The sequence below is a fragment of the Artemia sp. Qi Xiang Cuo genome, chromosome 8 (genome assembly GCF_049724085.1).
Source record: "Artemia sp. Qi Xiang Cuo chromosome 8, ASM4972408v1, whole genome shotgun sequence".
Lineage (NCBI taxonomy): Eukaryota > Metazoa > Arthropoda > Branchiopoda > Anostraca > Artemiidae > Artemia > Artemia sp. Qi Xiang Cuo.
The window spans coordinates 42,012,817-42,030,531 of NC_142801.1; the positions used below are offsets into that span (position 1 = coordinate 42,012,817).

The 17,715-nt window shown below is 35.2% G+C and overlaps 1 protein-coding gene across 4 annotated transcripts in view; it reads right to left on the reverse strand.

Moving 5' to 3' along the window:
- Positions 1-3,696: 3,696 nt before the first annotated feature.
- Positions 3,697-17,715, reverse strand: part of LOC148949424 (leucine-rich repeat flightless-interacting protein 2) — an 80,816-nt gene continuing 66,797 nt past the window's right edge. For 2 of the 4 annotated variants that reach the window (XM_089093452.1, XM_089093453.1), the window contains 2 exons: positions 11,199-11,303; positions 3,703-4,040 (listed from right to left, as the gene is read on the reverse strand). In XM_089093452.1, coding sequence (XP_088949578.1) covers positions 3,930-4,040; positions 11,199-11,303 — 216 coding nt within the window. In that variant the 3' untranslated portion in view covers positions 3,703-3,929. Of the gene's footprint in view, positions 4,041-7,408; positions 7,502-11,198; positions 11,304-17,715 lie in introns of all 4 variants that reach the window. The other 2 variants (XM_089093451.1, XM_089093450.1) reach the window with 2 other exon arrangements.

Sequence of the window (17,715 nt, forward strand, 5' to 3'; positions counted from 1 at the left end):
TTCTTCTCATTCTCATAATTTTACAGGGGAGCGACTAATTGAATTTGGATAAAAAGAAGCAAAATAACAGACCGTAACTAAAAATTACAGCGTCAATTCGGTACATAGTGACTAAAATTCAGCTCCGTAGTTTCTGAACCAGATGTGTCAAAATGTAAAAAAAAAAAAAACAGTAAAAAAAAAGGATGGATGACCTTCCCTCCCCCCATTCTTGGAAATAAATAAGCCTGTGCATACGGCGATTTTGTAGATTCGCCAGAAGAATTTTGATCACTTTTCATTTCATCTAATTAAAAAGAAAGGAGACACACTATTTCACTTCAAATACAACGATATGATTTTCTATCTAAGCTATTTTCTGAATTTGAAAATATTTTCAGATTAGTTGCTACACCTCAGATTAAAGTTTATTTCGATAATTTTCGTGCGAGTTCAAGCTGAATCAGCTCAAATGTTGACTTACTGTTTCTAATGATGCTCATTTGAACTTGGTCTTACGCCCTCGATGAAATATTTTATTAGACGCCGTTCTAAAGTTACAATCACAACCAGTTAAGCGTGTATCTTAGCTGCAGTAAATCAGATCAATTTCTTTTCCAACATTGTTCTTATTAAATAGAATTTTTTTTTTTTGAACGTAAAGAGCAACAAAAAACTTAAAACGAACAAAAATTATTCTGCATATGACGAACAAAATTGTCTTTATACCCCTCTTCTCTCCCCCCCCCCCCCACCGCTCTTTACAGTAATGTTTTAGTGCATTGCTGAAAGCATCTAACACAAAGACACCGGACACTTAGGACTTGCCTTAGAACTAAAATCTGAGTATCAGCATCTTACTTACCCAGCTAATACTTATGAAGGTGCTTTACTTATCATACCCTCTTGTTAAAATACGTCAGGGCAAAATATACCATTATTTGCTTCCAAATTTCGTGATTCACTTTAAGTTTTAATTCCGTTCTTAACTTCCATTTGACGAAGATGTTTCTTTTTTTAAAATCTATTTTCCGTCTGTTTTTAATACTATATCCAGGATTACTAGTTTTTGGTACTATATCCAGGAGAGCTATTGCCCCTTCAAACCCGACTATTTAGTCAAACTTCAACCTTTGCAAAACAATGCTCTAAGAAAAAAAAAGCTCGTGTAGTATATCTGCTTTTCGAAATAAACTATATTTATCTAAAATGGACTTGTCTCCGCAAAGATAGGGAAGGTTTCTCCCCGCTCAGTACTCATACTCAGTTCATATAAAATATGTTCCATAGAAAGTTTGAAAACGTGCGCCTAAAACACTACTTGGGGGGTTTCATTGGCCAACACACTAATTGATAATTTGAAACTATGCCATACTCTAAAACAACTTAGTTTTATTAAATAAAATAATCTATAGTGACGGTTCATCTTTATGAACTGTATTTATATATATAGTGAAGGATGGTATGCTACACGCCAGTATTGCTTCGAGAATTATAATCATCTTCGAAAGAGTATACCCCCCTAAATGTTTATATGGACGGGCTTGGGTCTAAAATATTAAGTATAAATCATAGGGTCATCATTTCTGTCTTTTTCAAATTAAGTTACTCCAGAAAAAATTTATAGGGATATCTTTCGTGGACGCAAGCAGGAAGGGGGGGGGGGGGTCAGTGGACAACAATGACCCTGCACAATAAGAAGACAATTGAAAATGGAAAACGTCAAATATTCCCATTTAAATTTCGATAAGAAACAAAACTTTTGATAGCAATTACTCCCCTCCCCGCCTAGGGACATCATCTGCTCCTGCCGGAGCAGATGATGCCCACCCCACATCTCCACCATTTCCGTCAGTAGGCATAAGAACGTGCTCTTTTGATACACAAAAAAATATTCCCGGGAATGTAGATAGATTAGAGATTACCATTTACCCCCTCCCACCAAAGACTTCTTTTATATTTATTTGAGGGGTCACGGAGAGTTAGAAAATTCGGGCATAAGAACACGTTTTTGAGGCTTCAGGCACACCCCTTCCCCCTCCCTACCAACACTAAGATCCACTGACCCTCCTTCATCATAGATTAGGCGCAATTATTAATCGCTGTACATAATTTTACCAATCCTCAAATGGATCATCTTAGTTATATGAAATAAGTATCTATATCAACCATTTATTTTGTATGGACTAAGTGCAACTTTAGGAATTACTGCCATTACTAGCCTATATACTGGGAAACTTAATATATAATGTTTTGACAATTTTACATCGATTATCTATCTCAAAATTTTCAATCAATAGCCCTTTCTCCCTCTTTTGGGCAAATTTGCTATTTTGGGCCGCAAAATGGCAGAAAACCTCAATTTGCTATGGCACAATATGCTTTGCACCTTATAAAGGGCACTAGCCATCTCCCAATTATTTAGGGCCAACGGCTCGGTACGATCACCCCTGGGGAAAGACTATAAACCAACAAACAAATAAATGCGAATTCGTGATCATTCTTCTAGGAAAAAATGTAAAACTTCTCATTTTTACAGATAGGGGGTAGAAACTTAAATATGGTTCAGGAATCAGCTGAATTTGACGTGATTTTTATCAAGATCACACTCGCCCTTTTAGGGGTGTTTCGCCCCTTTTCCGAAAATTTAGGAATTTTTTTTTATCCAGGCTCACTTTTGGTGGGTAATCACAAAGTTAATGAATTTTGCACACTAAAGTCACCATGAAAATCCGATTCTCCTTGTCCAAATATTGTTATTAAAATTCTTTTTTTTTTACAGTTTTGGTTTCTATTAGCAAAAGTCACTCCTTACTTACGATTGGCTACCACGAACTAATTCATTTGTTGAAATCCTCAAAACTGACATTCAAGCTTGAGGCCTTGCAACTGGGATTTTAGCTTAGGGCGCATTAAAATGATTAGATTCTCTCATCCCATTATCCTTCAAAAAAAAAAAAAAAAAAAAAAAAAAAAAAAAAAAAAAAAAAAAGCTTCTTATACAAAAATATGTTTATACTTAATATTAACTCTCATCTAAGTGTAGGTTAAGATTGTAAGCGTAAGGCTAAGATTAATTGTTGCAATGACAGAAGAAGAAAAATAACTGAGTCACAAGTCAGTTGAGAACCTTTGCTTTGCAGACATCCTATTCAGCTGTAGCAACTCGAAAAGGGTTATGTTGCAACTCTTTTATCAGCATGAGATATACAGCTAGTGATTTCACTATCCCGGAATGTTTCAGGGTTTCTCTGAATATTCCAAAAAATAAATTGGGTTCTCCAAATTCTCCCCGAAAATTGACGTTTGTAAATACATGAATGTTAGCCTAAAATACGAATTGTTAATTCCGTTAACGCTAAATTCTGGAGAACCCAATGGTCTTCCAGGAGATTCGGTGAAACCCTGAAAAATTAGGGGACAGTGGAAGCCCTATGAACAGCCAACAGACATAGACTAAGCAAGCTCATTAAACCGATCGAATTAATTTTTCAATTTCACAAGATATGTAGACGTACCTAGAAACAGAGTTTGTAAAAACAGACAGTAAAGCTGTTTTTCCTATGGCTTAATAGAATAATCCGCCTTCAGAAAAGGGGCTTATCAAACAGCCAAATAATCCTATGTTTTTTTCTCAGTTTTTGGCTCTCCTACAAAATTGATGTCTTGTAACTTTTTATCTTTAGAACAATAGCAGCGGTACTATCAGATACTATAAGCTTTGAGGCATGTTAAGCAATATTTAAAAACAGATAAGTATTAAAATTGTCTTTCTTTGATCAGGTCAAACGAAAACATTGAACATAACACAATTACATGATTCAGAAATATTTCTGCGAGTCTTAAAAACAATTTCTATTTCTATGTCCGACGAGTTCATTCACGAAATCACTCACATTTGGTCCAAGTACTTCGCACCATAAATCTGTACAAAAGTAACAAAATAGTGATCAAATGTCTTTAAGTAAAGCAGATTTGGCAGATTTTAATTTGTCCAATCGTTTCTGAAGGTGTGACTGTGATGTCTCCAGTTCTTCTAGACGGGTTTGGGCTTCTCTTAACTAAGCGGGAAAAAAAGATTGTATGAAGAATAAGCATGAACATCAACGATATAGAACATCGATTATTTTTAAAGTAAAGTTAAATTAAATTAAATCAATTCTCTCTAGAAGCATTATTAAAAAATATTTTCAAATGGTTTTCTAACAATAATAAAAATAATAATAACGAAAACATCTACTTCAAGCTAGTAGAGGTGGTGATTTGGTCTCCATTTTTTTTCTTTGCCTCTACTTTATGAGTCTTTGACAATGCCATCATTGTTTGAACATTTCTAAATGGCGGCTTTCATTATTATTATTATTTTTTTTTTATCAAAGGCGCGATCGTCTTTGCTATTGTAAACGTCACATTAGCTGGTTTCATACTGTGAGTCGATACGAAAACTATAGTACTTAGATCATTGTTAACTTTGGCTAGTTTTCAAGGTGGCTAAATTCGCAGAAACATATCTGAGAAGCACCCCTAAATAGGAATGCCTATAATGTACAACTGAAGGCGTAAATTACGAAACTGTCATTTTTTCTTAGTTTTTTTTTTTTTTTTTTTTCATTTCAGAATTTTCATCCGCACCGTTAGAAATAATCGAGGAACAAAGGCACAATGACACCATTATTAAGGAGGGGACAGCGACTGAATATTCTAAATTTGACTACAGCCCATAATAGAAAGTTAAGTATGTATAGTACATGTAGGAAATTTCATGAAATTCTAGAGGGAATTGGCTAACCAAAAAAACATTTCTGGTGGTTTCAGCCTCCCCTAAATTGGCAAACTTGGTAATACTAACATACACCCATGTTAACTACATGGTCAACTCAGAAGCCAAACTATTAACTATACTTTCAGAATGTTTCATGATTTTGGCGTTAAAGCACCGAATGGACTATTTTTCCGTACATTCACAAGAGATTTCACGAGGATACCTCAAAATAAGATTAGGATAAATATCCCATTTATTTTTTAATTGGATGTCGATTGCTAAACAGTATTTAAAAGTCACTTTAAAGTATTTCCATATTAAGACGGGGTTGAACATATTCTGTACACACAAACCCAAAAACAAACTACAAAGACAAAGAAAATACAAAGATAATCAATTTGACAACTGTTTCATTTACATCACTACACGTATAGCCAAAGATGAACACAAGATTTCTCTTATTATCTCATAGTCTCACAGTTGATAGGTAATACATATCAAATCCTTGCTTTTTATAAGTGATCTAATCAAGCATAAAAATAATTTCCCGTGCTTGAATTCAGGCATTTTCCCTTAGTGTTCGATGAATTGGATTTCAAATTTTCTATATTATTTGTGTTTAGAGAGTGCTGTTTTTTTTTCTAAGGCGAGAAAACTCATCTAAAATTGATTCTTCTATTATAGAAACAATCACGGATTTTAAGTCAGCTTAAACTTTTTCTTCTTCATGTTTGTATATTTTACATTTACAAGATCTTTTTCCAGCCCTGTTTTCATTGATTAATACCTAACCAGGGGTCAAAAATCAAAACTCAATTTGAGAAGTATGCACTTTTCTCTCTACCACCAAGCCGACCATTCAGTTTGGAAGTCTTGGCACCAAAGTTCATTTAATTTACCCTTTTAATAATTTTAAGAGAAATTTCCGCGATTCAGTAGTGAAAAAGGGGAAACAGAGTCCATTACTTTAGTAGCATCAGCTTATAAAGTCTTGTCAGTACAAATTTTCCCCTCCAAAGTTTTTGTGTTTTTAAGTTGTTTTTTTTCCCGTGTGTTCTAATGATTCCAAATGAATAGTATTCTCTTACAGTTATCATTAAACATGAAGTTCATCCTTCGTGTGAGGAGTTTCAAGTAGGGAGTTTGTACTTGTGAATCATATTTATTTTATGATTATGAGTTTCATAAGGGTTCCTAAAACTTTTAAATTTATCCTCTTTTCTCATTTTTCTTAAAGAAAAGTGGAGGAATACTTGGTAGTTCTGCTCTAAAATTCAAATAAGGGGAACAAAAATGTGCATTCAGTTAATAATCTACTTCCCCTCTCCAATGAGCTACAATCATGGCATGATCGATCGCAAGCACATCAGAATGACTAGAGTGACTACTACACATGGTATATGTATATATATATATATATATATATATATATATATATATATATATATATATATATATATATATATATATATATATATACATATATACCTCTTATATATACCTTGTTTCATTCGTGTGACTAAATTTGCTTTCTTGTCTTCTCACAAAAAAAAGAAAGGAAAAAAAGAAGAAGAAAACAAAGGAAAAAAATATAAATAAATAAATCAGGAGCCTCGTATAAGTATGTTAGATAATCTCTCATTTCCATACAGTTAACGTAAAATACATAATACAAAAAAAAACTACAAGCTTAAGAATCATGCTAAAATTTAACATCATAATCCAAACAATATATTGGTATACAAAAAATAACACCCACAATATTTCGAGGAAGGGCTTAAAAAATAATCGTACTATAAACAATATTCAATAACTATTAGAATACTATAAATATTCCTATAAAAATTTAAAATAAATTTAGTTTTTGGTGCGATTAAGTAAAAAGTAAACTGTGGAATATTTAAGAGGTTAAGGAATGAACCAAGTCATCCAATTTAAAATTCACAGGAAATTTCACTGAATTTTTATTCAGTATTATCACTTACCCAAAAGTTTTGGCAACTTTAGGTCTGAAGGCATCTGACAATAGTCCTAGGCTATTATCTATTCGATGACTTCGGTGGTCCTTCATTAAATGCAAATCTCAGTTTTTAAGTGCAGTTTTTAAAATCAGATAACGTAATAGCAAGGATAACATTATTTCAAATTGTTTGTTTGTTTTTTCATCTATCCAAGTTTCGGAAAAGCTGAATAGCATGGTTGAACTTAGCTGAATAGCACACAGATAAAAAAACGGCTAAAACGGCTGGTTGAACATGATAATGTTTTGATAGTTTTCGAAGTCAAAACAAAATCATTAAAACTGATGGACAGCAAATAAGTTCAAGCAAATAATAAAAATATAAAATGAAGAAATAGAGAGAAACAGAGAGAGAGTGAGGGAGATAGAGAGAGAGTGAGAGAGAGCGAGAGAGAGAGAGAGAGAGAGAGAGAGAGAGAGAGAGAGAGAGAGGAGAGAGAGAGGGTGAACTACATTTAACATAATATTTTGTCGAAACTTGAACCGTCGGAAAACTTTGAAGGATTTAGCTCTTTTCCCTAACATATCCTGAGATATAATTTTAGTGCTATCCATGGTTAGCAGACATGCAACACAAACCAACCAAAACACATGCATACATATACGAAAAAAAAGAAAAGAAACAAAGCAAGCATCGTTTTGCTGACCAATTAGCGATAGTGAGTCAGTTTGTCATATTGACGCTGTAGCACTCGGCGTGCCGCATCGGCATCGTCGAATTGTTGACGCACGTCTCGAAGCTAAACAGAAAATAGCAGAGTTAAGAATAATTGGAGAAAAAGTGGATTAACTGTAATAATGACAAAATAATTCGGTTTTTAATATTAGTTTTGAACATAACGATAATATCACGATAACTTAGTTCCATTAATTTCAAGTTTTATTGTGTGATGTTTTTTGTAAAGTGCAGGCTCCTCCCCCCTCCTTCCTTGTGAAAACACTGTGTCGGTTTGTTTCCTCCACTTTATAGTTCTTGATTCTGTAAGTTTTATTGAATCATATAAATAAATCCAAGTTGTCTTCTTTAATACCTGTTTAGTTTTGGACGATATCTGTATTTGAATATATTGATTTCGATATTGAAATTGAAATATTGAAATCGGTACTTCGGAGCCATTTTCATGTCCGATAGTCTTGTTTTAGGAAAACTAAACAACGTGTATATTACAATATAAACTATTTCAAGTAGTATAAATAAATGACAAAATCAGCTTTCAATTATATATATACATATATATATATATATATATAAGATATCAACAGCCCCCAGAGACGGGCTGAAAAAAAAAGAAGACAAATTAAAGAAAAAAGAATTAGTGATTTTTTACTGGCACCCAAAATTAGCAACATGTCCATATTTTGCTAAAGAGGCGGTTCCAACTTTCAGTCACAGACTGATCTTACCATACCTAATCTTGGACAAATCTTCCTCCGATGTAATCGATTTAGCACACAATGTCACAAATTTTATGCATGCTTCTAAAGATATCTCTAAGAGCCAGTGTTATGAGCTTTACAACACTTACAGGGATCAGTCTTCCTAAGAACTAACTGTTCCCTATTCAGTACCTTATAAAAGACAAGAGAGATTCGATAGCTGCCAAAACGTTCCCTACTTTGACAGGAAATACTTTGTCATGTGAGAGCCACGAACTCCCTTGAGACTGCTAAGACTGTTTAGCAGAGACTTTGAAGGTGCTTACATGTAATCCAGGAGGATTTACTAGCTTCCATACTAATTCGTTTACTATTTGTATCTAATTTTTTGTTTCTCCGCTTTTTATTTTGTTTTACTGGATGAAAGTGAGGCTGAATATTAAGTTATTTTCGAAAAGATGTGCAGGCTACGGGGATGAAACGATGTCAAAATGTTTCGCAACTCTAAGTATAATCCAATTCCCACCAAAAAAAAAAAAAAAAAAAAAAAAAAAAAAAAAAACATCGGTAACAGTTACAAGGCTTTATGTACCTAATTAAGATTCGTATTAGACATATACCTGATGCAACATCTAACTGTTAAAAGTCATGGTTATTGATTTTGAAAAAGAAATCCGTTTTTGCGTAGGATCATTTTTGTGTAGGGTACCCTTTATCTATGAAAAAGAATCGAAAAATTTACATATTGGTTACTTTGCTACTGCTTAAATAATTTGCTTTTATTATTATTATTTTTTTTTTTTAATTGTAATTGTTCGTAAACAATCGAAGTACATAAAGAACCTCGCTCCTTATCCTCAACTCTAACATTCACTGGCATAATATTAAGGAGGCCGATGAATTATGCTCACATTGTACCAAGCCGCGAATATGTTTGCTGCGTCACTTTGAATAATGAAAGAGCCCCAACCTCGTGGAAGGCTGTATGATGGTAAAATTTGTGCTTTGTGGAATTTTACAGGAAGAAGTGTCTTGTATTTGCATAAATAACCCTTTTTCTTTCTTTTACATCTGTGGAGAGCTAACTCTCAAGTCACAAAAATGAAAACTTATTCATACTCACTTAGTCATTCTCACACCTCTTGGAAAATATACCATACACCTCACACCTCTTTGAAAAATATACAATTAAATTGCATTTAGGGGTGCAAGGTTGGCGATGAAGGTAAAAAGGGCATTACACTCCTTGCAGGCTCGTTGAGAGGGCCAGGACCAATTTTGCTAGGTGTCCCCATGATTTTGGAAGAAACAAAGGATTACATAACTGACTGTTACTTCTATGACAGATGTAGCTAGAATCACCTCTAAAACAAAGAAAACTGTGCAATATCCTAATTTACCATCTCCTTTAAAGCTGCCCATACCAGGAGCTCTCGAAAATATGACACTGAGTGATAAAGAATATGGAGTTAAACACCTAAAAGACAGAGAAAAGGATATGGATGCCGGTCCAGCAGTTCCTATCCCTTATGAATCAGATGAACCACATTTTTTCTTTTCAGGGGAATCCCAACGATTTGATTCGGATTCAAGATTTTCGAAATAACCGGCTGAGCTTCCAGCTTCACGGTTAAAACTACCTGTTTACCGTGGTCGCTATCTCCCCAAAGAAGGTGACATGGTTTCAGGCAATGACGTCGAATCCATAACGGGGCCCTCATTTCAGTGTAAAACCCAGTCTTCATTATGACTGGCATTATTATTTCATGATTTCATTATTTCAGGCAAAGTCGGTCGAATGAAAAAGCTTTTTGTTCACCAGGTTTGGATTTTTTTTTTTACCGCCAATTCAAATGTGCATTATTTGCTTTTGGCGGCACAGAGAGCATCAATGAAGACTGAACCTACCAGAATGAATAAAAGAGCACAATCAAGATACGGCCAAGGTGATTGATATTGTTCCATAAATTCCATCAAACACAGTCTGAGAGCAGTGCTTTTCCGCAATGAGAACAAATTTCCTTCTCTTCAGATAACTTATACAGTTGACAAGAAGGAAGCATATGAAAACTTTAAACTGTTATTTACTCTCATTCAACAGGAGAAGTAAAAATGGCACGCATATGACGATATCAAGGTTTATGCAATTTTGCTAGGTTTACAGCTCAGTTAAACAAAGTACTGCTACTTTATATGCAAGTTTGGCGACAAAGACAGGTAAAATTACTATCAGGTAAACAATGGCCTGCTTGGAGAGAACCACTACCTGAAGAGAAGAATAAAGCGAATCCTCTTGCTGATACAAAAACGTGTATCTACCTCCGACACATTAAATTGGTTCTTAAGACAAAATTTTGTACAAGACATGGATAAAACGTCACTCAAATTCGTGTGTTCGCGAAATAAATTCCCAAGGACCAGTGAAGTAATTAAAGAGGGAATACATGCAGGGCTACAAATAAAAGAACTAATGGCTGACACCTTTTCCATGATTTATTGAATGATGTTAAAAAAAACAACACGTCTGTCGTTCATAATTGTTTGTAGAGATTTTTTAGGCAGCCATGAGGCAGAAAACTGTTGCCATACATACCACCATACAGAATGAAGTATTTCATTTAAGATAACCGTTTGGACTTTTCCAAGAAAACCCTGATGCCGCTAGTGACAAACATGGAGAGCAGTTCCCCCAAAACACTTTTCAAATGGAAAAGCATTGTCGAAAGAATTTGACCACTGCAGTGTTGTCCAACAACTGCTATTACGAAGAGCTGTTCCAGAGGCAAAATGTTGTAGGAAATCCGGACAAAAACACTATTAGGTTTACTCACTTTCCTTTACTCTAATGTTGCTCATTTGAGACAGATTTCTTTGTTCTCCTTTTCCCAAAAACATAAAACAACATAACACACAGGATGATACAAATATTTAAGTTAACCAGCCTCGCTTAGACACTTTGGCTGATGCAGAAGCTCTGAAATTAAAACTGGATTTTTTTTTCTCCAGAAATATTTTGAATAATTTGGGCTTTGAAATAATATTCTTAGAAAACAAGAGTACCTCTCTTTGGAGTCTTCTTTTCTCAGCTTTTAGATCATCTTCCACCTTTTCTGCAGCTTCCGCAGCGGTTTTATACCTCTGTACCTGAGATTCCAACCTGGATACCTAAAAAAATAATAATAAAAAAGCAAAAAAAAAAAAAAAACAGATCAGAATATCAAAGCTAAGCAAACCAAAAAGCAAAGCAAACCGTTGCGATGCCATACCTTAAAGACCGCAGAGTCCAGATTTAAAATTTAAGACAAACGCATTTCTCTAACGAACAAAAATAATTGTATTTTGATGTAATTAAAATTTTTTATTTTTAAATATATAGCATGTGAAATATGTCTATGAAAATATGTCGCCTGAAACTCGACTTCCTGATAAAGTTTTAATATTTTATTTTGCTCTTACTCATCCTTCACACCAGTTTTAATTAATCCTTCACAATCTTGTCAACGGAAAATGAATTTAGAGCTAGAGTTATTTCTTAATAAAAAAAACCCTAGACTTACTTCTATATATATATATATATATATATATATATATATATATATATATATATATATATATATATATATATATATATATATATATATAAAATCAAAATGGTCAAAATGGTTGACCCCATTCTAAATGCCCATATCTCGGAAACTACTCGATGGATCTTAATGAAACTAAATACACTTTATGTTGAAGGTCATATGTTTTATTGGTTAAATTTACAAAGATAAGTACAAATATTTGTTGGTTCTAAGACAGATTTTTATAATGTTCAATATGAGCGCCACCTGTGACTCTGCAAACGTCGAGTCGGTATTCGAGCTCTTGCCAAACTCGCTTTAGCATGTCTTTGGTAACAGTCTCCAGTGCAGCTGTAATTCTCTGTTTCAGTTCTTCAATGTTAGCTGGAAGAGGAGGTACGAAGACTAGTCCTTTCACATAACCCCAGAGGAAAAAATCACACGGCGAAAGGTCGGGTGATCGTGGTGGCCATTTCAGAAGCAAATCGTCTTCTTCACTACCTCGACCGATCCATCTCTCTGGCAGAACCTCATTGAGGTAGGCTCGTACAGTGAGCTTCCAGTGAGGTAGAGCCCCATCCTGCTGAAAAATGAAACTTTCGTCTTCATTTTCTATGAGTTGATCAATTAGCCAATTCTGAAGCATTTGAAGATAAACACCTCTGTTCATATTTCTTCGAAGACAAATGCCCTAAAAACTTTTTTCTTGGATATTGCACAAAACACATTAACTTTTGGTGAGTCCCTCTCGTGTTCAACTTTGTCTTGAGGATTTTCTTCGCCCCAAATGCGAACATTATGTTTATTAACTTTGCCACTCGTGTGAAACGTGGATTCATCACTAAAGACTAGCCGATCATCGAAATCGTCTTCTTTGAGTTTATCTAGCATTTCAATACAAAATTCTTTACGTTTTCTCTTATCACCTTCCCTCCAGGCCTGAACGAGCTGAAGCTTGTAAGGTTCAAATCGCAATCGTTTTCTCAGAATTCGCCAAACTGTTGTTTGTGAAATGTGGGTTTCCACACTTGCTCTTCTAACACTCTTCCGAGGACTACGCAGGAAGGCTTCACGAACCTGCTCCACTGTCTCTGCTGATGTTGATGGCCGTCCTGGCGATTTAGGTATGCATAAGCAGCCGTTTTCTTGAAATTTTTGGTGCCAAGTCCTAATTTGTTTTGTAGTTGGTTTCTTCTTTGCAAATTTTGTGAAGAAGGCACGCTGCACTGTCTTAGGTGACTTAGTCCGAGCGTACTCTAAGACGCAAAACGCCTTTTCTTTTGAATTGAACGGCATTTCTTAATCTGAGGAGATAGAAATGCCAAACATTACACACAAAAACGTGAAACGTTTCTATACAAGCTGTGAGAATTTTAGGTCATTCCAGCATAGATTGCCAAAGTTATGGTACTACAAAATGGAGTAAGCCATTTTGGAACACCCTATATATATATATATATATATATTTATATACATGTATATATATATATATATATATATATATATATATATATATATATATATATATATATATATATATATATATATATATATATATATATATATATATATATATATATATATATAAATCCAGAACCATTTACTCCTAAAATAATTCATTTATGAATAAATAGTTTTTACCGTCTTTATTCTCTATCCTAATCACAACTTTGCGGGGCTGAGACAAGCACTCGTTTTCAGTAAATTTATGGACGAGAAATAATATTCAGAAACTACATGTTTAAAGGTAGCTAGGGAAAAAACATGTCCAAAAAATTGTCAAAAATACTGTGACAACAAAACATTAGGGAAATAACTTTTCCCTGAAAATCCGGTCATCAAAATGTACACATTAAAAAATAATATTGCCTTCCTGAATTTTCTATGCACTAGCTATTTAATAAACACTGTTTCTAAGCAGATAAGCTTAATCGATGATAAATAAAACGAATCGAAGAGGGTTGGTTGCTATATATTCCTCTCTATTGGGGTGTATGCGCGGGGTCACCACTTTTAAAGGCAAAAATGGCACAAAAAAGGTTGCTATGCCACTTACTCGAAGGGGAGAACCCCTTGTCGGCCCAAATGTTAGTGAGATTCCCGCTCTTAACCCAACAGTTCTGCAAATATCGGGTGTGGTACTACCCTATTTACAGTATACCCTGTCCCAGGGTATGATAACGCGATCGAGTGGTCAAATGGCCACTTTCTAAAGCCAAATGTACCCGCCTTGGGTTACGGCTAGAAAATCTCTACTCTCTCCTTGGAGGTAACAACCCTCCCTGTCAATATAATGATGACGGTACCTTGTAGCTCTATTTCTTCCCTGCCTAGGCTAAGGAACATAGTACACAGTTTGTAGAAAGTACCTTACTTGTTTTCTTCCAAATGGGTCACAAATACCACAAAAATATATATATCCCCGACTGGGGTCAGAACGCGGAATACAATGTAATAATAATTTTTACTGCACTGTTTGCATGGGCGGACAGTCACTTGGCCCAGCCAATCACGTAACTCCTCATTCAAACCCAATTTTACCTCTTAGATTTATATTTCAATGAATCCCAAACCAGGAAGTAAAAAAAAACTTGCTTCACAGCTTACCCATTGCAAAACCACTATCGCTTAGTAACGGGAATTTAACCTGTCTTTTGAAATTATACTATAAGCAAATGTAATTAAAGAAACGAAAATAGGTCATTTATCTGAAAGGAAAAGAAACAGGGGTGGAACCCCAACACCTCCCCCCGTAAGATAAATGACCGCCCACGCGCTACCGTGGTCCCCCCTTACAAACATAAACACTTAACTTCAACTTTACAAAATCCGTTTGCCTTGTCTCTTCCACCGCTTGGCTCTGGAATCTGGATCGGTCGTCCTCGACACATCCCTACTGTAGGACCACCATGGTCTACATCGTATAGTATCCGCCTTAAATATTGCAAGTTGAAGTCTTCAAGATTCATAGATAGTGATTGTACGCAGCACAATCAAAACAAAAAAATTTTCTTGCTCTCACGAATTTACATTTGAGAGGAGCAGAGAATCAGTTTCTGGCACATGTGATGATGCCAGCCATCATGAAAAATTGGCTGCACTAGCCTCTTAATTTCCATCTGTGGAAATAACCCCACATCTCAATCAAAAATTAAATTGGTCCTTGGCATAACTTCAAATAATCTAAGGCCAAAAATGCAAAGGCCTGTGAAAACGATAAGGGTACTGGAAATGAAGTAAAATTTTTCGCGAACCATGAACCGCCTTTTTTCTGGGTTCCCTCCCCTGGGATAATTAATATGCGTTGATGTGTTGAAGCTAATTGAAGATGGAATTTGGGTACATCTGCCACTGAACACAATTTGCCGGGAATAATTGTCGATTCCCATGAAGAATAACAGCTATAAATAGGGTTACTGGACAAACTTTTGGGTGAAGTATGAAGTGACTGGGAGAGAGTATCCCCCAAGGACTCAAGATCAGAAAGGCAAAATCTCGGTAAAGGGATCACAACTTGTCCACCAGTTGTGCATTGGGGAAAAGGGCTATCTTTCGCGACGTCCCGCAGGGGATCTTCCCCAAGGGATTCCTCCCCCTCATAAAAGAACAAACACTCTTTTGAGTTGATCAAACCAATATCAGATTCCTTTCAAAATTTTTCCAATCCGACTCGACATTCCATATCTCCCAACTTTCCCCCAACCCGTTGTAGGTCATTCATCTCTGTTTTGTAACCATCATGTTTTATTCCCCATGGGTCTTTGACCTCTTTTTCCCCCTTATTATCCATGTTTTCAAGGCACAGCTCCTCCAACATTTTATTTTTGTCCCTATTATTTATGTTTTCAAGGCCAAGCCCATCCAACATTTTTTTACTTTTCGCCACTGCAGGCTGAATCTCCAAATTTTGTCTCTTCTTTGCATTCCTCTTTGCGTCTTTATTTTTCTCAGTTCTGTCATTCGCACAAAATAATAAATCATCGTTAAATCTGACTTGGACTCCAGTGTCCACTATCTTTGACTGTATTACTTCATTGTAGCTCCGTTTAATATCTCTTTTCTCTCTTCAAATCTTCATTATTTTTACCGCAGAAACAAATATTTTGTTATCAAATGGGAATTGAACTCCGACATTTGGTTTTTCATATTCTACCAAAATTTCTCGAACTTTCCGAGGAAAGGCGCGTACAATAAATTTCGTTTCCTTATTCTCTGGTACAATCAGCGTTTCATTTTGGCCTGCACTTGTTATCGTCTCATATTCATCAAAAGTGTTCTCAAGTTTTCTATTATTTGTAAATTTTCCTGAAAAATCAATTTCGCGCGTCTTTTTTTCAATATTTTGTGGTCTTTTTACTTCCGCATCCTTTTTTTGTGGATTATCAACATTTTGAACCCGAGTATCCAGTATTTCGTTTTTCCGACAGGGTGGCACAGCTACCCCATTTGTTTTATGGGCCGGTCCTCCTTCCCCCCTAGTTAGCGAAGTTGTATATTTTCTCGTAAAAGTGTTTAATGTTTGGTCATTTTCATTTTCTTGCGATTGATTCTTAGACAAATTATTATGGCTATCTGACAGCCTAGAAGTTAGTTGTGATAAAATCTCACTTTCTGGAATTCCCCAGCGGGTTTCTACTAGACCTATCATGGTTCTTTTAAACTCTTGGTGATATCTTTCTTCTTTATCTCTAGCTATTTTATCATTCTCCTTTTTTCGTTCTCTGGCTATTCTATCAGCCTCTTCCTTTCGTTCTCTATCTATCCTAATATTCTCTTCTCTCTGCTTTCTAGCTATCCTCTCTTTCTTGTCTATCTCTCTCTCTTTGTTCCCTTTCTTTTCTATCTCTTTCGTCTTCTCGTTCTCTGGCTATCCTCTCTTCCTCCATGAAATTTAATATACGTTGTTTCATATCTTTCTCCCTTTCTTTTCTATCTCTCTGTCTTTTTATTCTATCGGCTTCACTCTCCCTTTTCGGTCTTGAATTAATCTCATCTCTGTCCGACATAATTTCAAAATTCCGTTAACTTCAAATTACCTCTTCAGTCTAAATGAAAATTCTTTTATCCAGTTAACTTCCGGTTCTCTCGCGGAAAATTGTTTTGACACGCAGCAATTTTAACCTTATATAATTGAATACTAATTAGTTGCGTGATATATTGATTCGTAAATTTTCCAATTATGATCTCACAAGGCATAGCCCATAATAGATCTTCATAATTGTATTAATTGATTCAGAATTTTTTTTTTTTTTTATTCTTTCGTGAAAAATTATTTCCTTTTAATTTGCCGATTCTACTTGGGTCCTACGTGGGGGGTGCAGCCTCCTTTGTCTCACAAGTTAATTATTTGCGTGATTTATTGATTATTAAATTTTATTACTTATTATTATCTATCAAAGCATAACTCAGATAAAAATTTCTCATTGCGATTTTTTATATATAGCCTCTGTAACCACAATAGGCTACTTTTGTAGGCTAAATTACTTGTCTCTTCGAAAGCACGGTATTCTTTTATTATCAGATTTACTGATAGGACCTTAACTCGCTGCCACCACTTATTGGGGTGTGCGTGCGGGGTCACCACTTTTAAAGGCAAAAATGGCGCAAAAACGGTTGCTATGCCACTTACTTGAAGGGGAGAACCCCTTGTCAGTCCAAATGTTAGTGACATTCCCACTCTTACCCCAACGGTTCTACAAATATCGGGTTCGGTACTACCCTATTTACAGTATACCCTGTTCCAGGGTATGATAACAAGATCGAGTGGTCAAATGGCCACTTTCTAAAGCCAAATGTACCCGCCTTGGGTTACGGCTAGAAAATCTCTACTCTCTCCTTGGAGGTAACAACCCTCCCTGTCAATATAATAATGACGGTACCTTGTAGCTCTATTTCTTCCCTGCCTGGGTTACGGAAAATAGTACACAGTTTGTAGAAAATACCTTACTTGTATTCTTCCAAAAGGGTCACAAATACCAGAAATATATATATATCCCTGACTTGGGTCAGAA